Here is a 25,650-nt window from a genome sequence, read left to right on the forward strand (position 1 = left end):
CTTTTACTGCAAAAATGTTTCTTTAGATAAAATTTTATTATGTAAAAGGCAAAAAAATATTAGAACGATACACTCCAAATTGATTATATTGTGTTTTGATGTAAAAAAAACCTAAAGAATGCAATAATAAGTTGGTATAACCATAAAAAATCAATATAAATGAATTAGCATTTTCATTTTGCAAACTCATTTCACGAAACAACCGAATAAAAATTTTGCATTCAATTGAAGGTATTAGATTCCATATGCTCCAAATTGATTACATTGTGTGTTTGGTGTAGAAAAAACCCAAACAATACAATAATAAGTTGGTATAACCAAAAAAATCAATATAAATGAATTAGCATTTTCATTTTGCAAACTCATTTCACGAAAAAATCGAATACAAATTTTTGAAGGTATTTAGATTCGGTGCATTCTAAATACTTAGAATGCACCAATGATTTGCCGTCATTACTTACGTCCAGGATATAACATCAACTTTTTCAGTTTCAAGCAATTCCCTCCAAAAATTCTTTTAATACCTGATCACTCTAAGGGTAGAAATTGTTTGCCGAATGTTGAATAAGTGGTACTGAGTTGAAAAATGACGAAGTCTTTTCTTACTTACCGGCTAAAAACAGACAGGGAAGAGAGAAGATGTTTAACAGAGATACAAATCTGGCAACCCTGAGTCAAGAAGAAGAGCGTCAAAGATTGACTTGGCACAAGATTTTTCTTAGCATGTTCTGCCAAGGCTTAGACATAGACCAATCTTTTATTTTTAAGATAACCCAATCTTTAATTTCTCGAGGAGACACATAAATAATATTTTTATATCAAATTAATTTATGGCTACCTCCATACATATGAGGGAAAACTCCTTCCAGTGGGTGAGAGGGGGAGATTCTTCCAAACTGTAAAGAAAGAGTGCGAAAATTACAAGATAAGTGGACAAATTGTAAATATTGGGGTACAAGAGGGAGGTTGAGCCCACACGCCACTTGCGTACGTTTTTCGTTACTTCTTCCGCGACCCTGTACCTTGAGGATAGGTAACCAATTACACCCTGTCCTAAAGTTCTCTTGGGATATGACAAGATTTTTGAGAAAGATATTGGACAGATGCCTTCCTGGATTAAAGTTGAAATCTACTAGGGTGCAACTTATACCTTTAGTTTAATAGCTTTTCGACAGCTTGTTTCTTGGACATACTTTTGACTTAATGAAGATTGAAAAATAACAGTCTTAGATAGCTCTAAGAGTTTGTAGAAGGTGGTAGCGGAGGGAAAATCCTTTATTTTACTCAGGCCATTACAGCTCCTTCAGATAAAGACTTTCAAAACCGGGACCGGAGGCCAGATTTTATGCAAAGGACTGCAAATTTTCAACACAATTTTTTCAGTGTATTTTTTTTTTTAATAGCAAACATTTATTACCAGAGACTTGTCGTCTATTTGTCTACCAGAAAGCCCGCTTCAGGACCTTTTGACGGCATTCACTTTGTTTGGACTGCAGCTCGGATAGTTTTAGATAGTATATAAGGAAAAAAGAAAAACGAACCAAGAGCCAGAGAATATGGAAGTGTTTTCACTGTCTATGTCAAACTCCGAGAAAAAGCAATACAGCACAGCATCCAAGTGTCTTCCCTTTCCAATTTGTGATGTCACTTCTTTAAGCTGCTCGACATTAAAAATGCGACTGATCTTGCTCACTGAAAAAAAACAAAAAAACAATTGTCATGTTGAAAGTATAAGTTGATATGAACAGGCAGAGCCATTCCTAGGGTTGGTCGTGGCCCGGGGAAAATTAATTACACCGCCTCCATCCTGAACCACAGATAAGCAAAAAAGCTTAATCAAACAGAAAAAATTTAATACAAGGGGGCAATCCTCCAGCCGAGACACCCCTCCCGCAGCGGCGGCACCCGGGGCAGCTGACCCAGCCACCCCCTAGGAATGGATCTGTAAGCCTTTCCCCCCTAGGAAATGTTCACTGAACATTCTGCGAGGGGGAGTTTTGAGAATTAAATCGCGTGAAAAAAATAGAGTTACAGTTAGCTTAGCCTAACGATTTTACCTAATCACCGAGAAATGAGTTATTTAAGTTGGCCGGCGAAAAAATTTTGAATGAGGGTAGCAAACCATAGCTGAGAGAATGGGAATCTTATTGATTGCTTAGACTTGGCAGATGCACATAAATTATACTGATAGTCACTTATTAATGCAAAGATCAATTAGCTAGTTCAAAAAAAATTTCAACTACTTTTGATTTGTCTTTGAAGAGAAACAACAAAGATCTTTATCGTCTTTATTGTTTCTATAGTTTTTGCTCATTGAAAAATTACTATTGTTGTTCTCAAGAAGAAAAAATTATAAAACAAATAAGAAAGAGCAATTGTCACAGCTCAGGGAAATGCATGCAAAATAAAGAAAGGTTCAAACCAGGAAATACATATCAAACAGTTCGTGGTAACGAACAATAAGTAAGCAGCGACTCGGCTCAATAGTAACCGAAACTTTCGTGTATTTTCAATATGCTCTACATAAATATACACCAGCAACTCTGACAGGGGCGCGCCAATGGGTAAGCCATTGATTTGCTGGTAAAAAGAATTACGGAAAAGGAAATGCTTGTTACAGAGTTTAATCAAGGTCAATAAGACCTCGCAGTGTATTCCTGCTGCTGAAACTTCCGTGAAATGATAATTTTCGTTTATTTTATTTTCTAATAATTGCTCAGATACTGCTATATCAATATTTGTATACATAGAAACAATGACAATTATTATAACTAAAACAGATAAAAGCAATTCTCTGGTTGTCATGGATACGACAGATTACGACACGAAAATTTATTAACATCTAAATGACAATACTACACAAACAACTGTAAACGATGATCATACTGATCAGTTTGCTAACAAAATTATAAATGAATTAAAAAATATAAAACAAAATGGTAAAATTACTCCATAATATAATAAATTTTTTCCCGGGACAGCTTTTGTACAAAATTTTGTGGTCTACCAAAATTACACAAGCAATATATTCCTTTGAGGCCCGTCGTAGCTTGTACGGGAGCCCTCGCCTCCAGTATTGGAAAATGGTGATGTACAGCCTTCAGACATTTGATTTATTTTCAAAATCTTACATACGTAATTCGGTAGATTTGGTTGAGAAACTCAAAAACGTAAATATGTTAGAAAATACAATTATTAGTAGTTTTGACACTGTTTCTACGTATACAAATATTGATGAGCAGTATCTGAGCAATTATTAGAAAATAAAATAAAATAAAATTATCATTTAATAGAAGTTTCAGCATCAAGAATAGATTGCGAGGTCTTAATGACCTTGGTCAAACTCTGTAACAAGTATTCAATGTATTTCCGATTCCGCAATTCTTTTTACCAGCAAATCAATGGCTTACCCATGGGCACGCCCCCTAGGGTTACTAGCAAATACTTATGCGAAGCATATTGAAAATTGGGCGTCAAATTCATATTTCTGGAAACATATCTTTTGGGGATGGTACTCGGATGACGTAATTTCACTTTGGAATTATGGAAAAATGAACTTAGGTTTTTTTTTAGATCACCTTAATATATATGACAGAAATTTACAGGTTACCTTTGAAATTGAAATAGCAAATAAAATCTCATTCCTAGATGTGCTGAATATTCGGAGCTTAGATAAGCTCAATTTTACTATTTACAGAAAACCAACACAAAACAATAGACATTTATATTTCAAATCCCCCCCCCCCTCAAGTTAAGAGAGCTGTCGTAATCTCTCTCGTCGATCGTGCCCGAAATATTTGTTCTGATTGCTACATCACAGCAGCACTAAACTTTACCAGGGACATACTTTTTGGAAACGGGTATCCTTTTTTATTTATTAACAATACAATTAACCGTAGACTGAAAAGACACTCCCCTAAAATTTATGGTAGTTAAGCCTACCAATAATTTCAAAATCATAAATCTCCAAAATTCTGGTAAAGATAAAACCGCAGTTACTCGCCAAAGAAGAGTCTATCAAATACCATGCGACTGTGGCAAATACTATGTAGGTAGAACTCACCAGATTTAGAGAAACGCCTACAACAGCATAAAGATGATACCACCAAAGCTCTAAATTCTAATATTGCTCTTGTTTCTTTTGACTCTGCTTTAAGCAGTAATGTATTTGAAAATCCTAGCCATAAAATACTTTTGAAGAATCATTACTCATTAGCAATGACCTAGGCATAAAGCAGATAGCCCGAGAAGCAATTGAAATCAGACTTAAGATTAATAGTAATATTTCCTTAAGTAGGGACTTGGAATATTCACTAAATGCTCTATACACAAATTTAATTAAAAACGATCTTACAAAATATTTTAAAAACCAGTAGATATACAGATGTAGATCTAGTTATAAAACAGAACCAGTCACAAATAGACCTTTGTGGTCAGCTGCCAAAAAAGCAATATTAGCACTAAAAACGCGTTTTTAATTATTCTTCTTTCATTTCAAAGAATTTCCTCGTTTCATCTCACTTTATTTATCAGTCCTGGTTGAACTTCACTGAAGTAAGAATGTTGGAACGGTTTTAAAATATTTCATTTTAGTTCTATTGGTCATATGTTGTTGTAAGTTTACTTCTTCTATATAGCTATGTTTTGCTGAGAACGGCCTTAGACACAGGGCCAAATATTCATTCAAATTAGATTTGCACTGTCTTGCGAAAATAGTCCCAATTGTTCTTGTTGCTTTTGGATGTCTGTTCAGACAGCAGCTGAAAATTCTATCAAATAAAATTTAAATTTTACAGTCACGAATCGATGATAAGGTGTGGACGGACTATAATATGTTAAATCATGAGGAGTTTACAATACATAAAGAATAAGAATGGAGCCAACTTACAATCAGTGTTAAAATCTGGTTCAAATCGTGAGCCCTCATCAACAATATCATCAAGCAGACCTTCAGCGCTTATTGCATACTGAAGCAAATTTCTTCCTTCTTCACAATCTGGCTGCACTGTGCAAATACTTCTGGATGTAAGCTGTACAATGAGGCCGCATCGAAAAGTATCCCATTTCAAGCAGGCGTCAGAAATGAAAAGGACTAGAGTAACAATATATTAATCAAAAAAGATAAGTTACTAAAAGATTAGTGATGCATTTGTAATGAATTATAGTAAAATAGGATAGTAATTGTTACGGAAAAAGCAGTCATAGTAAGCGTATTCCTAGGAGTCAAGGTTACGCCTTAATCAGTAAAAAAAGGCATGACAGAATCAGCGTTGCCAACGCTTTCAGATAATTTGTACCGGTTTTCTGAACAAATTTTAGCCTACATAGAAAACACTATAGCACAAATATAATATTCTATCAGTTTCCAGTTTCCATTTCACAGACAAAATAACTAGATTAAACTGAAAGATAAGTAACTTTTTTTTCACTCACAGCTTTATCCTCTATCTAGCCAAAAAATTGACCTGAATGTACCAGAAACTTTAGATTGTACCATGAAATATGCAAACGTACCAAACTTTACCAGAACAAAGCCAGTACAATTGTGCAGCGCTGGCAACGCTGTGTCGATTTCTGAGAGTGGTGATCACAACTGATCGAAATCTCTTAAAAATTCCCGCTCACAAGGCTTCATGTCTTTCATGGTTTCTATCTCATCATACCCAAAACAAAAGATTATATCAAACGTTTCATAGTTATGCAGGAAAACGAAAATAAGATTTTTTAGACTTCTCGCGGGGACAACTTTTGTCCAATGACTTGAATAAAAAAAAAGAAGTAAAAACATTGGTTTGCGAAAATGATATACAAGATGATTAATTTAACGTGTGACAAGTCAATATGGCAAAAATAAAGCAAGCAACTCTAGAAATAACTGATACATGGTGGTTGAAAGTTAATTCTTATTTTAGAATATTACACACACTTTTATTTGCAGTTCATTTCTTCTCAAACATCTAAAATTATGTTTATTAATAGGTGAGAACAAGTTCTGCGTTGTTACCTGTCTTTTTAGATGATTAAAAAATCAAAAAACCATAAAGATACCAATAATGCCAACTATAAAAAAAGATACACTAGAGGAACTGGAATAGTGTATTTGGAAGCCACATCACTGTAACTAAGACTCTCGAAAATATTATCCTGTTTTTTTTTTTATTCTTTGGAGTGATGAACAGGTATTACAAATTGATGGGTTTATGAGTCCTCAAAACTAACAATAATGGAAAAACTATGATGTTTGAACAATATCAGAAAAATTTCAAAACCAACATATGATACAAGTGTGGTGTGGTATGACTAGACAAGATTATATTTCCTTTCATCTTTAGCAGCACCAATATTGCCAAAACCAAAAAGTGCCTTGCTAAGCTTAAAGATGATGAGGTTATCAACATGGGCAGTTGTCTGGACATATCTGGGAGAGCATTAAAGACTATATCAATGCACGATAAACCTCCTCCATATTTTGCCATGGCTCCTCTTGAATTGTTGAACGAGCCTTTATCTTCGACATGATTATGTCAACGCATGAATATTGAATAGTCGGAAAGAAGCCCTGATCTGATACCTCAAAGCAATTTCCTTAGGACTAAATTAAAAGACCAATTTCGCCCAACAAAACCAAAGACATAGAAGAACTGGAAAGACGACAGAATAAACTTAGTTCAGCCGCCCTACAAGAGATGCTGAGAAAACTGGTCGATTCGATTTCCAACAGGGCTTATGAAATTGAAGGCAACTGTGCAGAGATTGAGGACGTATGTGAAATCTCTGAATTCACTGTTTATAAGGAACTCCTAAGACTGAAAGCGAACAGTGCGTCCTATCCAGGTGAGCTTCCAGTAAAGCTGTTACGCGAATTCGCCATTTTTCTTGCTAAGCCACTCTCTTCTATAATCAACCAATGTTTCCGTCAGCAAGTATTCCCTAGTGCTTGGAAAAGAGCATATGTTGGAAAAGAGCGTTATTCCAAAAGTAAGGTGTCCAAAATCTTGTGATCAACTCCGGCCTATATCAATAACTCCGAACCTTTCTAAAGTTGCAGAAACGTTTATTTACCGCAAACTTATGTCACAGGTCTCTGCACATCTAGATCCGTATCAGTATGGATGCTTAAGAGGCAGCAGCACAACTGTTTATTTAGTACGGATGTACCATCTCATTGTCGAGTGGCTCGACCGAGAAAGTGCTATGGTCGACCTTCTCCTCGTAGACTACCGAAAGGCTTTTGATCTTATTCGCCATTCCGTTGCTATCACAAATCTACGCACCATGGGTGCGCAAAAACATACTCTCCTTTTAGTGATCAATTTTTTACAAGCCCACCATCAGTGCGTTTACAGTCTTTTTCCAGGAGATACCGACTCCGAATGGGTCGAGCTTACTTGCGGAGCCCCACAAGGTACTAAGCTCGCTAGTCTACTGTTTTTGGCAGTGATAAATTTCATCCTTTCCGGCTACGAAGAAAGATTTAAGTATGTAGACGACTTGTCAGTCCTACTGAAGTACATTGTTGAGAAGTCTGAGGCTGTCCCCCAATTCTGTAACGAAATAATCAACAACTTTAAAGATGAATGTACTGCGAACAGCCTCCAAATCAACGAAGGAAAGACTAAAATCCTTCGCTTTAATCCCCTGAAGAGAGACTTTGTGTGCCCTCCTCCTCCTTATCCTAGTGAATCTTCGGCAGTAGTGCTTGGTGTCAAGTTTAGCATCGACTGCTCTTTCAGCCTTCATGTCGATACAATTATCAAAAAGGCAAATAGTGCGATGCGGACACTTATATTAATGCGTCGATCTGGTTTCTCAGTGACACAACTAAGGATAGCCTATCTCACTTACATTCGACCAATTTTAGAGTATGCATGTCCCGTATGGGGCCCACAAGTCAATAACACTATTTACCTAAGTGACCAGCTTGAGTCAATACAAAAAAGAGCAGTCAAAGTAATATTGTGCGATGCTTTTACCAAATATAAGTTAGCATTATCCACTTTACAAATTCCCTCTCTTCAAGAGCGTCGTCTCAGTTTGATCCTTGAAAGAAGTGATAAATACATATCGATACTACCACCAGTTTTAGTGAAACATCGAAGTACTATGTCGAAGAAAATTGACAGATTAGCAGCACCTTCTTCACGCACAAATCGTTTTTCCAATTCATTCATCCCTTTCTTTGTATCAAAGTATAACAATTGTTGATTTCACCCTATTTGTCTTCTGACTTTTTTTGTCGTTTGATTTAATCCTTTTTTTTGTAAGCACAAGCGCCATTTAGTTTTATGACTACGAGAGACAGTGCGAATAAAACCTATTCTATTCTACTGGCGCATATCTCAAATTTTAAGTATAACCTTATATGACAGGTATTCTTTATATGACAAGTGTTCTTTTTCTAAAGGATTGGTTCATAAATACATCATAAGATTTTCAAAACAGGCCGTGACTATTCAGTTACCCTGTATCTAGCAGCCAGAACTGACAAAATGCAAGTCCATGATGCTTTAGATGCTGCCACCAAATTCTAATACGTATCGAATTCCAAATTAAATCTTATTTTACGACTTGGAACCTCCGCATGCTTCAAGTCACTTTCTACTGGGAAAAATAAATACCTGTCTATAAAACTAAAGATACGACTTTACCATACTATGTGATTCAGATTGCAACGCATGAATCGGAGAGATGGACAGTAAAAGCCGATTGACAAGCACTAACTGCCAGCTTTCGAAACTAAGTCACTCTCAAAGGCTTGGAGGCATCACTCATCTGCATTGCGTGTCTACCAAAAGGCCCTGTCCTCTCTAAAAATCATGCAAACCAAGCAATTCCCAAAAAGCCCGGGCGGATGGGAGCTAAGTAGTATTAGCAAGTGATTTTTTATAATTACGATCAGTGAATATATTACAAAACTTTTCAATTAGCCTTTATAATGTTTATCTTCCATACGACGAAAGATTTTAACATGACTTTACAGGGCGCATAGTTCTCCTTCTGTAAGACTAGTGATTTTAAGTTTGAAGTGGCAACCTCTCTAGCATATACTACACTTAGAATCCACAAGAAAAAAGAAATTGGTTATGTTCCTAAAAACTTTGACAAATATATTCTGATTATAAATGGAAATAATTATAAAAGAAAAATTATATCTTCACATAAAAATCTCACGGGGGCTAGCAAAAGGAGAAAAATCGAAGAGAAAAATGTTTCTCCATGTGGAACTTCTGAAAAAGTAAAATTGGAGTTACAATAAATGCTTACGCCTTAGCAAAAAGAAACTGATTTATTTGTCAATAAAGATGCAGAAAATAAAGACTATAAAGTTTACAGACAAAAAGCAATAATTAAATTTTCATTACATTAAAAAAAATATGCAAAACTACAAAATATAAGAAGGTAACAAGGAACTTTCTAATGAAGATGAAAGATTTTTTTTTTTTTACATAATAGTTCACTGAAGGTAATATAGACGAAACATTCACTTATGCTATAGATTAGATTTAATTCACTGTCTTCTGAAAAATTCTAGTTAACTTCTTAAATTTTGTATAATGGAAGGCAGTATGATTCGTAATTATCTGTAAAAACTTACTAGTTTGAAATGGAACCCAGGTTTTAGCAAACTGAATATCACATCTATCCCACATAACAAGGTGCAGGTTGCAACCAGACTGGTCGAAGCAGGTAACATCAAGTCGCACGGCATCTCTCCCATCACGCGTGCGAAAAATACGTTCTGCTCCAACCTAAAATTACTATATATGTTTATGGGTGTACCAGAAAATATTGCACACAAAAAGGGTGGGAATAAGATTTAAACATTGTTCTGAGGAAAGGACCATCGTATAACTTTCACTTAATTTTACACCAATTTGTTAAGAAAAAGAAGTAAAAAATTACAAAAATGAGTATTTTAACGCAGAAAACTTGCAAATTCTAAGCACTAAAAAAAAAAAAAAATTAAAGGAAAAACAATTACAATCAAGGAAATATCAGAATCTTCTAGAGTATTCAAAACAATGTGTTATACCCTGAAGCCCCCCCCCCCCTCCAGTATGGCTGGGTATACCCTGCATTAATGAGCGTCAAGAAGCAATCTCCGTTATGGCAATTTACTACATTTTGTTGATAAGAAAAGAAAACTTTTCAGCATCAAGCTTTCTAATACGGTGAATAAACTTAGAATATATATATATATATACATATATATGTATATATATATATATATATATATATACATATATATATATATATATATATATATATATATATATATATATATATATATATATATATATATATATATATATATATATACAATTGGCTTCTTTTATAATAAAAGCCTCAGGATGTTTTTGGTCCTTCTTGCTTTAAAATTTAGCATCCTTCCATTGTTTTAAACTGAGAGAAACATTCTAATCATCTACCCAGTCCTTGATATTCATCAATTTAACCTGGAAGTTAAAAGGGGATTCATATGGATGCGTTGCCAAGAGATTAGAATTCGAGTCGTTGCATCATAAGAACAAAGGTGAGATTTATTCATAAGATCATCACCTACATTATGGATAGAAACCAAAAACAGATTCGGGCCTACAATGCTTTCTTGAGGCACTCTACTTAGCTCTAGGTACAGATTAGCCCTGGTCCACTTAGCAGTGGGCTTTTTCTTTACACAGAACTGTCAAGAGCAATTCTGAAAGAAATTTGTAAAAGGAAATCCGCAAGGATCTCAAAGATTCGCCATAGAATCCACAGCCCTGAAGGTAGCAAAAATTGGCCATCCTACCATCAATTAAAGTTGGCATATGAATTTTGAGTTATGGGATTCGCAGTTACACTTCTAGATTGGTTCCCAACTTCATACGTCTATAAGAATGTTTTCTAAAAGTAAGAATTATAACCAGGAATGATAAACAATAGAACTTGCCATACAACTGTAATGTTCTTCTAAATTCAATATTAAGAGGTTCATGCTAAAAATTGCTTCAGCACAATTATTCATTTTATATAAATACATAAAAAAAAAAAAATCCAGAGATATTTCTCATTAGATAATCAGGACGTCCAATTACAAAGTTAGCTTTTTGAATTTTCTATTATTGTTTTAAACACTTAATCTATTTGGCTTCTATATAGCTTATATAAAAAATAGCACTGGTACATCCGTTTGCAAAAAAATTTGCTCTTTCAGCAAATTCCCCCTTCTGTTTATTAAAGTTTTGTTATTAGGGTACAGTTGGCTCGTAAGTGGAGCCGGTTTATAAAACAAATTTTCTTCTTACTAACCCTTCTGAAAAACTCATGGCAAAAATTAAAACGTCTGCACAATCTAAGGCCCAATTCTAAGGCCAACAATCTAAGGCCAACTAGACCTACGTTGCCTGGGCAACGTGAAGTGTTGCGGCAACCTTTGTTCGGCTTTGCCGATTAAAGTGTTGCGAGAGCAACACTTTGGTTTTGTTTCTTCGCTATCGGTTAAATGCTGAAGTTGTCAAAACTATCAAAGCTTTCAAAACGGCATATTCAAAGAAGAACACAATCAGTAATCACATGATCAAATTCTTCAGCGTTGAAAAAAGAACAGCAAAAGAATATCGGAAAAAGGGACTAAATTGAGTTTGCAGCCAGTTGAACTTTATCCTTTTCAATCGTAGACATTGTGACGGATGGAAACTTGGAACATTATCTTATATAATCTAGTTGGTATTATAAAGCTATCCGTAACTTTTCAGGATCAAATACCATAGATGTGCACCAATTTGCACAAATTTGTAGCCCCTCATGAACCTCCTCTTGCAACCCATTCTTGCTTACAAGTCCCTCTTCCGTGGGAGACAAAGAATAACACAATCAGTAATCAGATGATCAAAGGCTATTCCTCAGGGTTGAAAAAAAAAAAAAAATATTGGAAGAAGGGACTAAATTGACTTTGCAGCCAGTTGAACTTTATCCTTTGCACACCATAGGCTCTGGCTCGAGGACAAGCAAAAACCATCCTTTTTGGCCCCAGGCAAGAGTCGTACGGAGCTTTCCAAAATATAATGTCATATTCATCAATCCGGCCCGAGGTCCACACTAACAGTCGATTATTACTTACTAGGCCCCTAAATGTCACTTTGCAGCCGGTTGAACTTTATCCTTTTCAATCGTAGATATCGTGACGGATGGAAACTTGGAACATTATCTTATGTAATCTAGTTGGTATTATAAAGCTATCTGTAACTTTTCAGGATCAAAATACCATCAGGGACCCATAAATTTCCTGTAATGACTCGCCATCCAGGATCGCTTATTATTGGATGGCGAGTCATTACAGGAAATTTATGGGTCCCTGATTCCATAGATGTGTACCAATTTGCACAAATTTGTAGCCCCTCGTGAGCCTCCTCTAGCAACCGATTCTTACTTACAAGTCCCTCTCCCGGGATATACATCCAAGTTCACCGGAAACAAATAATGGGTACACCAACTAGCAAAAGTTCCAAACCCCTTGTCGCTGAAGTCATTGTAGCCTAACAGCCGATTATTACTTACAACTCCCCTACATGTCTTACAATCGGGAACCAAGTTGTTCTTACCATCAATTACACCAGAAACAGATAACAGGTACACCAATCAGCAAAAGTTGCAAACCCCTCATTGCCAAAGATGATTATAAGCTAATAATCGACTGTTGCTTGGAAGTCCCCTACATATCTCACAATTGGTATCGGCCTATTTTTGGTTCAAGTGTGTACCTTACCACTGAAGTTGTCAACCCCTTGAAACTTTCAAACTGGTGTATGTCATGAAGGAATTTTTGTAACAAAAAATGGATGACATATACTTTGATCAGCTCATCAAGGTCTATCGATTGTCATTGAAAAAAAAATTCTATGTCTTAGTTCAAAAGTTGACTTTTTTGCCGGAGGCCAACTTTCTAACACCACCACTTAGAAAGGAGCAAAGGACAAGCTCTAATTTCTTTAGCAATAAGAGAACTTTTAAAGTTTAAGAGGTATATCTGATACCATTTCTCTATTGCAATCCCAAGTAGAAAAAAAAGAATAGTAAAGTCAGCTGAAATCACGAACAGAAATGGCTAGAAACAATAGATGGCAGCACTTTCGGACCCGTGGGAAAATCGCACTTTTTTGTTTCTGTAAATTTTTCTATTTATCACTCAAAGAAGATATATTGGCTGTGGGGCCGGGGAACTACCGCATATATTTAACACTTATAGATTTTAGTCCATCTTCAATTTGAAACTGGTGCCTGCCTGCTTGCCTGCTAGAACGGAGCTTTCCACTCGAAAGCAGAAACATGGTTTGATGAAACGAAAGCTTGGCTGCACAACTTCAAATACTCCTCTCTGACATAGGCTATATAACTCCACTTCACTTCGCACACCATAGGCTCTGGCTCGAGGACAAGCAAAAATCATCCTTTTTGGCCCCAGGCAAGAGTTCTACGGAGCTTTCCAAAATGTAATGTCATATTCATCAATCCGGCCTGAGGTCCACACTTTCCGTAAAAACCGCACAGGTTAGACCCTTACCAGTTTCCAGGAACAAGCTGAGATCGTCGGCATAGAAAAAAAAAAACAAAAAAAAACGGGACAAAACCAAAGTGTTGCTCTCGCAACACAATAAGGCCACATACTTTATGACCACTACTTTCAAACTTAAGAACTGTATAGACATTTCAAAAAGGTCTCCAGAATTATTCATCTTAATAGAAGTAATCAAATTGGTACATATTAGATTGACAACTTGCTTTTTGTTAAAAAGACTACAACCTACGCATTACAATTGACGTCTTGTTTAGATTAATTTTGGAAAAAAAAACTTGCCGAAAAAGAAGTTTTCCAAGGAGTAGTAAGGAACCATATTAACCTTAAGATTGGCAGAAATAAATTCATGTAATAAATCGAACCGAAACGACCAGAAATTACTATTAAAGAATAAATGAAAACCAAAATGACCAGGATTTGAAATATATGGCCCTATCAAACTGAAAGATAACAGATACCGATATAGATGAATAAATAAATCCAAAAACGAGCCATAAACGGAAATGAATATTCAAGTCAAAATCAAAACGAAAAAATTTACTACAAACAGAAGTTTTGCTCCTGATCCACCTCCCCCCACCCTAACCATTATGTCATTTGCCTTTTATTGAAAGCTACATGTATGTTGAAAAATGCGTTTCGATTTTTCAAAACTTCAACAAAAAGTAAAAATATAACACGTTAATAATCCGGTAACTGGACAAAGTTAATGGAAATAAACTGATTGATAAATAAATAATGGCAACAATTGATGGATTCTCAGAAATTCAACATTAAGGATATTATTTAACAGTTCTTTCAATGTTATAAATATTAAGAAAAAAGTTATAGCATACTTCGTTTTTAGAAAAGTACAAATGGCTCAATAGACTTTAGAAGGCTTACAGCTAAGGGAGGGGGCGGTAGCCAAACTATTTTTCGTAGTGATTTTTGTCAGCATTTTGTTTGATCTGAGCATTCATTTTCACTTCTTTTATTTTGAATTTTATCTATTCATCTATATCGGTAGCTGTTGCTTTATGAAGCCTATGATATAATTGTTTAATTTTAATTCTTGTTCATTTCCGTTTTGATTTATTTCTTTATACTGATTTCCGATTGTTTAAGGTTTCAATTATCAAATCACTTTATCTTTGATCGTCTTCAGTTGAATACGGCACTTCTTTCTTTAAACAAATACTTTCAATCTGAAACCAAGGTTTACAGCCTTTGCCCCCAGGGCTGTGGGATTTCACGTCATCCCCAGAGACATAATATTTAGACCCTTCAACTATTTTTAACAAAATAGCCCTCAAATGTTTTAGTAATTTCAGTAGGGGCACCTAAAAAGGGCAAGGGAGGCCTAGTTGCTTTCCGATCACTTATCAATATCCCCCTCAATATGTCTTGAAAGTTCCAACTTATACCCTCGCCTGTTCCTAAAATATTGCTAACACGCAATTTTTCCGATCAGCATGTACGGATTGTGTTTTGGGTTTTGTTCAAAATCCTAAAATGTTTCATAGAAGTTTCACTTTAATACTCTAAGCCATTTTGGACACCCAAGATGGACACGCAAGTAGTAGCAGTCATAAATAACCGCAGTCATAAATAGTCGTAATCACAATCAAACAGTTCGTGGTAACGAATTAAACAGTTCGTGGCAACGAACTGTAGTGAGGAGCGACCCGGCTCAATAGTAACCGAAACTCTACAAAACGGAATTTTGATACCAATAGCTGCATCAAAATAATCGCATTTTAATGCTGATTTTAAATACATAAGTTTCATTAAGTTTAGTCTTACCCATCAAAAGTTATGAGCCTGAGAAAATTTGCTTTATTTTAGAAAATAGGGGGAAACCTCCCCTAAAAGTCATAGAATCTTAACGAAAATCACACCATCAGAACCCTCCTGCAGAATTTTCAAGCTCCCTTTCTACAAAACTGTGGAATTTTGTATTTTTTGCCAGAAGACAGATCACGGATCCGTGTTTATTTGTTTTTATTCCCAGGGGTGATCGTATCGACCCCAGTGGTCCTAGAATGTCACAAGAGGGCTCATTAAAACATAAATTAAAAGTTCTAGTGCCCTTTTTAAGTGACCGAAATAGAGCGTACCTAGACCCCCTCCCACGCACATTTTCCCCCAAAGTCACAAGATCAAAATTTTGAGATAGCCATTCTATTCAGCTTAGTCGAAAACCTAATAACTATGTCTTTGAGGACGACTTAATACCCCACAGTCCCCGAGGGAGGGGCTGCAAGTTACAAATTTTGACCATTGTGTACATGTAGTAATGGTTATTATGAAGTGTACAGACGTTTTCAGGGGGACTTTTTCGCTTTGGGGTGGGGGTGGGTCGGGGGGAGGTGGTTACGTGGGAGGATCTTTCCATAGAGTAATTTATCATGAGGGAAGATAATTTCCACAAAGGGGGCGCAGGATTTTCTACCATTACTTAAAAAAAAACTACAAGAAAATAAATTTTTTTTTTCAACTGGAAGTAATGAGCAGCATTAAAACTTAAAACGAATATAAAATATTGCGTATATAAGGGGGTTCGTTTCCTCCACAATACCTTGCTCTTAACGGCAAAGTATTTTTAGTAGTTTCAACTATATAGGACAAAATTCAAGCTTTAGTGTAAAGAGGGAGGTATTGACGAGGGTGCGAACCTCTCATATACGTAATAAAAATACACAAACATAGAAGTTCGTTAAGTAAGTTAATTCGTAAGGTACGTATGTTTAGTACTAACAAAAACGTTCGTTAAAAAATCTAGTTGCATTTTTAAGTGTCCAAAAATTGTAGGGCAATTAGGCCTCCTCCCCCCTTTTTTTTTTATCAAAATCGTTCAATCAAAACCATGAAAAAGCCATTTAGCAAAAAAAAATATTCAAATTTCGTTTTAATTATTCATGTGCGGTGAGCCAAAATCAAAACATACATTAATTCAAAAACATTCAGAAATTAAATAAAAAAAAACAAGTTTTTTTTAACTAAAAGTAGGGAGCGACATTAAAACTTTAAACGAACAAAAATTATTCCGTATATGAAAGAGACTGTCCCCTCCTCAACGCCTATTTCTTTACGCTAATTTTTTTTATTGTTTTAAAAGTAGAGTTGCGACAAAGAGTCAAACTTTAGCGTAAAGACCGGGCCGTTGAGGAGGGGACAACCCCTTTCATATACAAAATAATTTCTTTTCGTTTTAAGTTTTAATGTCGCTCCTTACTTGCAGCTAAAGAATCTTGTTTTTTTTTATTTAATCGCAAATACCGACAGTCACGGTCACAGTAGTATCAGTAATATCTTTGAAAGTTTCAAAGTTAATACCCTTAGCCGTTCCTAATATGTTGCAGATAAGTCCCTTTTTATAATCTGGATGCATCTAGTGTCTTTTGATTTAGTTCAACATCCCCCTTCAACATTTCAAGTTTTACCTTCTATACCCTTAGCCTTTTTGGATACCAATGATGAAACGTTCTCCTTTTCTCGATAGTAAATCTTACATACAATTAATGGCAAACAGCATAATTTAAAACCCTTGCCCTGGGAGCTATGGATTTCATGCCATCCCCACAAGAAAAGTATGTGGACCTCTTGAAAATTTTGAAAAAAATGGATAACTTAACGTTTTGGTCAGTATTGACTAACAAATAAATTTTCGAACGGGGATAATTCCATTTATTTAGACAGTGAAAAAAAAAAAAAAAAAAAAAACAGTTACAAAAGTCCAGATATTTCGATCCCGTATACAGCAACCGTCGTCAGTAGAATTACTAAAATAATAATATTGAAACTAGCATATTTATCCACTAATAAATAGATAACTTTTCGCGTCATTCACAAAATAATGAACTTCCTGATTATTCACTAGATTATTTTCACAGAAAGTTAAATGATAAAGTTCATTCAAAGTCTTTATTTAAATTTCCTTCTTTAATCTTACCCAAAAGTAAAACAAATTTCCAATGAAGGTGGCAAAGCTTCCGTATCTTCTTATTGCAAACGAAATGTTGAGTTTACAGTTGTTCACTTGGTTGGTATCATTTCCCCATAAACGTCAGTGTTGTGAACATACGTCAATGTTGAGGGGGGTGCATCTGAAAAGGCCAGGGGAAAAGGGATTGGTTGTCCTAAGATCAATTTTCAGCAGACCCTCAAAATGTCCTGTAAGGTTCAGCTTAATACCCTCAGCCGTTCCTAGGGTATCGCTGATTCATCCTTTTGAAAAACAGGATGCTAATAGTGTGTTTCGAATTTTTTCAATATTTCCTGAAAGTTTAACCATAATAAACTAAGCCTTTTCGGAGATCCAGGATCAAACGCGAACCCTGCCCCCTTTTCCCTGCAGCAAACCCTATATACAACACTAGTTCCGTAGCTTAAGGCCCTAGAGGCAGTGGGGGTCATGTTGTGTCCGGGAGCATAGTTACTTGAGTTTTCGACAATTTTGAATAAAATGCCTATCTCAAAATTTTGATCGGGTGTATTTTGAGACAGGGTATCTGAAAAGGACGTGAGAGAAAGGAGCGTAATATATTGAAGCCTTATGGCTATTTAATATAAGCAAAGCTAGAGCGTTACCTGTGATTTAGTACGTTCAATTTCTCCGGCATTTCTGAATTTTGTACCCGGTAGCGCAAATCCACAACTAAGTCCACAACGCCGAAGACGGCTTGTTTGAGAGTTCTCACTGAGGCGGTTAGGTGGATGTGTCTCAGAAACGCTTTGTTTTATCAGGATTTAGTTTTTTATAAAAGTTGTAAAACTGTGTCATGAGTTAATATGATTTTATTATGATTTAGAGTTAAAGAAATGAGTTTCGGTTCAAGAAGAAGAAGTTCTGCGAATCATCCCGACGTGTATATTCCTACGTATGAGGAAAGTTCACTCTTCAAGAAAACAGGAAACCTACTGTTAACTTTGTAAAGAAATCATATCTTTGGTATTTTGGTGCGAAATTGGTGATCACGATAAGACATGGGCACAACATACTGTCTGCAAAGCTTGTGTGAATCATTTACGACAGTGGACTACAGGAAAAAGAAAAAGTCTCAAGTTTGATGAGCAGATGGTTTGGACGGAACCGACAAACCATCGTCACGTCATCCATCAATCATCAAAGGGAATCGACAACCGTTCGTGATTGTTATTTTTGTGTCATAAAAATAAATAGAATAAACAGAAACAAGGTTTTATAATCAATTATCCTTTGCAAGATTAATGAGAGAGCTTTTATAGCTTTTAAATCAAACCAACTTCAAATCAAAGGATTAGAAAAAATAACACTTTTCAGAAAAGAACAACATCCTACATGATTTTTTAACTTGACTGATGAATTTATAGCTTATATTACCTCACCAATTAAATCTGGGATTCTTAAATATAAAAAAAAATGGTCTCTTTACTTTTTTTTATAAATAATACAAAACTTGTTTTCCAAAAATCCTTGCACAAATCGAATTTGGGGATAGTTACTTGACTTAAAGCATTGATAAACATAGCTGCGAAAAGGTTTTAGCACACAAAGAATCTAAAAATAAAGCAGCAGAACAAAAGTTGGCACTCTGGTAGACCATCAGTAAAACTAAAAATTGGAAGACCGAAAATACCCCCTCTTCCGCACACTTCGATCACGCAGATATAAAACGTACTGTAAGTTTTTACGTAAGAGTATTAGCTCTTATCCGACCTTGAAAAAGAGACGAAATCGAAAAAAAAAGACTTATTACCTTCTGGACTGCCACTAAAAGGTTTGCGGATGACCTGTCAAGACCTTCAGAGCCAGCCCGAATATCTGCGACAGTAAGACTTTCCTGAACAGGTCCATTTGGCAAGTGAATTAGCTGCTTCAACATTTCACCCATACCATAGCCAAGTAGTTCATGATTTTTGTCATAGACTTGGATTTCTCCTCCATTTTCTGAAACTTGCAAATGCGATCCACTAAAAGGACGAACATTTAACTTTCAAACATAAGTTTCATGAACTAAATCAAAATCCAAATTTACAAACATACATTGATGACATAAACCATTTTTTTAAGGAATAGGGCACAAGATAAAACCAGAATTTTTTCTGTGTGAAAACTAGCCACTAAGATTTTCATGCCTGAAAAAACTATCTAGACAGGTAAAGATTTTGTGGAAAGTTATGACTCTATGAAGGATAAAAAGGAAGTAGCAATCGAATTCAGTCTAAAAGTTTTTAATTCAACTGAAATTTCTGATTTTCACCCCATGACTTGAAAATGAAGATCAGCACGGTAATAATGCAAATGCATAATTTTAGAATCATATAAATAAAACCCTTCCACGTGCCAAATACCAGGGAAAAAGCAAAGTCCGGTCTCCCGCAATTAGTCTTTATTTTAAAAAGAAAATACACCTAATGAGCCCTTTTTATTGAAGCATTAGTCTGCAAAAGGTAAACCTAGTTTTACAGAGTGGGGTTTGAAGGATCAGTAGCTCTTGTTATATTTAGAGTACCACTGGGGGTGGTATTAAAACGACTTGTAACGAGATTAAAAAAAAGAAAAAAGAATCAATTTTCTTCCCCGATGCAACACTGGGTAGTTGAAGATCGTAGATTAAATTAGGTGCATAGCCCAAAACAGCGTCAGGTAGTATTTGAGCAATAGGTAAGATAATCAAACTACTCCTTATGAAGCTCAATTCAATATTGATAAAGCAACAAAAACTAATAAACAGAGGGGATATGATGAAGAAATAAACTAGGCATTATCGGCTAGAAATCAAACCAGTTTCGAGTGCAACCAATTATGTATGAAATCGACATTTCAAAGGCGTCCGATTCCATTATCCATTCCCATGCTATTTGTTCTATATTGAGAAATGGAATAAACCCTTTTCTCTATCGTCTCTAATGGAAATGGTATGGTAATGTGTCCATATGGCTGCGACTAGGTAGCCATCTGAACAATTCCATCACTGTTCGGAAAGGTGTGAAACAAGGCTTTAAGCTTATTCCAGCTCTTTTCAATAGTTCCATCCGAACCGTTAAAGTTCCATATTGATGTCAGCCAACTCTGTTACGCAGACGTCATCCTTTTACTATCAGATGATCGACAAGTTCTCAAAATACAGTTAATACAGTTTGCTCTTGTCTCAATGAGATTGGGCTTCAAGTCGCATCCTCTAAAGCTGAGCTATTCGTCTAAGGTTCGTTTCAACAACCTCCCGGTACTATTAATGTTGGCCCAGAAAATTTTTTGCATCGTCTTCTCTGAATTATTTAGGTCTCCTGTTTGGATCAAATGTTAAAACTACTAAAACACTTGTTATCTCAGCGTTGAAAAAAAAACCTTAAAAAATCGTACGGGCTGCTTGCTCGAGTTAAAGGCCAGTTTCACAAAAAAACCTTGGACAAACTTTACGACACTTTTTCCGTCCCACATGTCTTCTTCTTGGTCCCTTTAAGGAGTTTTCTCACAATATCTGAGCAGAAGAAAATTAGTTCTCTATTCTTCCGTTTTTGCAAATACCTTCTGCAGTTGCCACTTTGCACTCGCAACCGGTACATTTGGGTAGATATGGCATTTTGATATTTCTTAAAAAATGGACTAGCTTGCTGACAGGTTCCGTAAGCGTCGAGATAATATTGTCGACTTTCCACTTAAGTATACGGCTTAATTGTGTTGCTTAAGTAGCTGAGATTTTATTTGTTTAAATGTGATGTTATGAGTAATACTATGATTTTTTTTTCTCTGTGTATTTTTTCCATTTTTATTTTATTGTTCCGCATTTTTGCACTCCTCTAAGTGCATTTTATGTATGTAAAAAGTGTTGAAATAAATTTTTAGCATTATTATATAATTTTAGCCAAATAGTGAGCGAAAAAATAAAAATAGAGGCTCATATTACTATGATTAGCTGCATATCTGATTAATCATTAGCAAGCAAAAATCCACAGACAACTCTATAGCACTTACACTAGGAGATAGTTTAGGTAAGAAACAAAGGATATCATCATACCCTACTTTAAAATCGCGTCAGTAATAAAGCATATAATCTTGAACCGGCAACGAAAAGTTTGATACAATAGCACTACATATAGAAACCATCCCGATACAACAATATTCTTACGAGAGCAACAAGACTGACTAGAAGAAACTGTCACTAGCACATCAGAAATTACAATAGCAAATTACAGAAGCATCACTTTTGATACTATAATTACCTGCCGTAGGTACCCGCCATTTTTCGAGCGTAGATACCCTCCCGAAGGATTCTCTAGTAGCATGACAAAATGAAGATTCACAAAGAGCCAAAAATTTGAGGGTTGTGGGGTTAGGTTAAATAGCGGTTGAGTTAAATGAGAGTTGAATTGCAACGGGTCGAGATGAAAGGGATTGAGTTGAATGGAGTGCAGTTACATGGAGGTTTGAGTTGCATGGGAACCGTTAAAGACATAACTAACAAAAATCTTAGTTTAGTTAATTAGTATTTCAACGACTTAGACTAGCAGTATGCAATATACTTGCATATACAAGCTGGGCTTATGTACGAAGTGTAATACAACCGGGCACTGTAAATGGACGAATACAAAACTGCATACCATGTAACTTTGGGCTTGTATTGATCACCACCAGGAGATGCAGGTGAGAGCTTGACATTGGTAATACCAACTGAAAAGTAATGCAACATGTTAAGGAACAGTAACTGTGCATACAACCAGTCAATTAATCACACTTCACAAACACAAATGTCATACTCCATATAGTACTGGTTTACCCATCAAGCGTTACTGTGATCTTACAAGAAAGAAAATTCAAGGAAAGTTCGCTCGCAGACAATCCCTCCTTGCAATCCCCTCCTTGGTGGAAAACTCTCCATCGCTGACATTTCCCCCTTGTATTAACAACGATCATATTTTTAAATTCAAAAGCATTTGAAAAAATCCACCTGGAAAATCAAACCTTCCATGTGGACCCCCCCCCCATGAAAAACGTTCCCTGTGTAAATCCTTACTACAGAAAATTACCCCCTCCCACCCAAAATCAACGACTGTTTTAAATATCAAATCCTTAGAATCCATTGAAAATAAATGTTATAATTTCGAAAGTGCGTTAGACGACATGATTCATAATTAACTAGATTTCAATTGAATATCCATAAAATGTGAATAAAACGGCAAGAAGGGACTGTCAATTATGTGCGGTGAAGGCCCTCTAATTCCAGTCAGCGTTAACATTATTTGCATGGCCTTGTTTATCTTCATACGTAAAACCTTCGGGAGTATACTCAACAACTCCTTAAAGGTTTTTTCTTGGCGACCAAATGAACAGTGTAACAGGGTAGTATTTTTTTCGGAGGAGGGGGCGGGGGTTGAATCCCCAGACACGGCCTCGATATATATATATATATATATATATATATATATATATATATATATATATATATATATATATATATATATATATATATATATATATATATAATATATATATATATATATATATATATATATATATATATATATATATATATATATATATATATATATATATATATATATATATATATATATATATATATATATATATGTATATATATATATATATACGGGGCAAGTACCTCCCCCCTACACCCTCTTTTTCCCAAATTCATCCGACAAAAATTTTAAGATTTTTATACAATGTTTTTACAAAAGGGATGGCCTTTAGTTTAAAAAAAGACAAAGGGCATTCAGGTGAGCCTTTCATTGAATGTTGAGGGAAGTGTTGAATTATATCAAAATACGTTATGTGCATACGGATTGTCAAAGTTGAATAACTCAGGATGACTAAGTACATTAATTTGGAACTTTCAGGAAATGATAAGGGAGATGATCAATGAACCACAAAGATAATATGTGCACGTTACTACTACCACAACTACCCACTACCACTACCACCACCACTACTACTACTACTAATGCTACAACAACCGCTAAAACTACTGCTTCTGTAACGAGTACTACCAAGGTTGAGGATATTGAAATTACAGGAAGTGTTAAGAGGAAAGTTGAACTAAATCAGAACATACTATGTGCATATAGACTGTCAAAAGGGCATATACGTAACATTTTTAGAAATGCTCACCGCATCAACAAGAAACTTACGGGGCCTCATGAGGGGGATATTCAACTGACCAAAAGGCAATATGTACATTTTACAATTTTTATTAATACTGCTGTTACCACTACAACGAATACAACTCTATTGCTGCTACTACTCCTCCTATTATTACCACTCTGATACTAGTACTATTGAGGCTAAGCAAATGAAGGTGGAAACTTGACAGAATTTTGAGGAAGAATTTGGACTAAATCAAAAACACGTTGTTTACATGCACATTGTCAGAAGGGCATATCTCAAGAATGGATTTGGGTCTCTTCAGAAAATACTTACAGGGGAAGGTCGATTGACCAAAAGTTAATATCTGCATGATACTACAAATACTGCTACTATTAGTGCTACTACTACTACTGCTACTAAGCTACTCGAATGATTCTTCAATTGCAACTACTTGTATGGTCAAGAGTATTAGGACGGAAAGAGCGTCAAAAGGGTACATCAGCAATATTTTTCGAACGGTTTAAGGCATCGAAACATAACTTCCAGGCTATAATGGGGAAAAGGGATGTTCAACTGAGTAAAAGGCAACATGTACATGCTACTACGGCTATTAATACTGCTGCTGCTACTGTTACTACTACTACAGATACAACACTACTACTACTACTATTTCTCCTATTACTACTACTGCTACTATGATGCTAGTACTATTAAGGCTAAGTGTATGAAGGTGAAAATTTGAGAAAACATTGAGGGGAAATTTCAAGAAAATCAAAAAACAGTGTGTGCATGCAGATTGTCAAAATGGCATACCTCAAGAATGGATTTGGGTATTAAGTTGGTATTTCCAGAGAATGCTTAAAGGGGAAGATCGATCGACGAAAAGAAAATATGTGCACGCTACTGCTAATACTACTACCATTGAGACTTTTGCAACAACTACTACTTCTATTGCAGCTGCTTGTAAGGCTAAGAGTATTAAATGAAAATTACAAAAGGGTATATGAATATACAGGTTATCAAAAGGGTATATTGGCAATGTCATTATAGCGGCTAATTTTTTAACTTGAAACTTCTCAAACTTGATGAGGGGGATGTTCAACTAACCAAAAGGCAATATGTTAATACTACTGCTGCTACTAGCACTAATGCCATCATACCAAACGGTATGATGGTGGAATTTCTAGGGAATATTGAGGGGCGAAGTTGAACTGAATCACCAAACACCGTCTGCTTACAGGTTGTCAAAAGGGCGTGTCAGCAATATCTTAGGAACAGTTTGGTTTGAGAAGCTAAAACTTACAGGGCTTGTTGTTGGGGATGTTGAACTAACCAAAAGACAATATTTGCATCCTAATAATATTACTTCTTTTCATTCTACTGCTACTGTTACTACTGCTATTAAAGCTAAGGCAATTCTTTAGGAACGGTTTATGGTATTAAGGTGAACCTTTCAGCGTGTGTTGAGGGGGATGTTGAAGAAAATCAAAGCTGTTATGTGCATACTGCTACTGATGCTACTACTACTACTACTACTACAACTGCCAACTGCTACTACGCATGCTAAGGGTGTATAGGTGAAGCTCTCAAGAAATCTTCAGGCGAATGTTGAACTAAATCAAAATGACCTATGAGTATGCAGATTGTCAAAAAGGTGACACAGCAATATCTCAAGAACGGCTTACATCATTGAGTTAGACCTTTCAGGGTAAGTTGTGGTGAATTTTGAACTAGCAAGTAGGCCCTATGTGTATACTATTAATAGTATCCGCATATGTAGAAAGCCTTCACTGAGTCTGTTGATTTCAAATCATCAACTTGGTGATGGAAGTGTTGGAAGACTTGAGAGCCATGGCTTATTAGAGCAAAGCCAAGACATATAGTCTCTGTGAGGGAAAAAGCTAGCACAACTATCCAAAGTTGGATAAAAATGATAATTTTCAATTTCTGATGATCACGTCTATCGACTATCCTGTGGCAGAACTATTAATACTACGATTACTATATCTAATGACACTAAGGGTAA

General features: G+C 35.6%; 1 protein-coding gene across 1 annotated transcript in view; it reads right to left on the reverse strand.

Moving 5' to 3' along the window:
* LOC136033028 (meiosis-specific with OB domain-containing protein-like) overlaps positions 1-25,650 on the reverse strand; it is a 51,053-nt gene that overhangs the window by 7,610 nt on the left and 17,793 nt on the right. The window contains exons 3-7 of the mRNA XM_065713584.1: positions 22,124-22,193; positions 19,279-19,492; positions 9,596-9,749; positions 4,889-5,092; positions 1,542-1,692 (exon numbers count right to left, since the gene is read on the reverse strand). Of these exons, the coding sequence (XP_065569656.1) occupies positions 1,542-1,692; positions 4,889-5,092; positions 9,596-9,749; positions 19,279-19,492; positions 22,124-22,193 (793 nt within the window). The remainder of the gene's footprint in view (positions 1-1,541; positions 1,693-4,888; positions 5,093-9,595; positions 9,750-19,278; positions 19,493-22,123; positions 22,194-25,650) is intronic.

This window comes from Artemia franciscana, chromosome 11 (assembly GCF_032884065.1).
Source record: "Artemia franciscana chromosome 11, ASM3288406v1, whole genome shotgun sequence".
NCBI lineage: Eukaryota > Metazoa > Arthropoda > Branchiopoda > Anostraca > Artemiidae > Artemia > Artemia franciscana.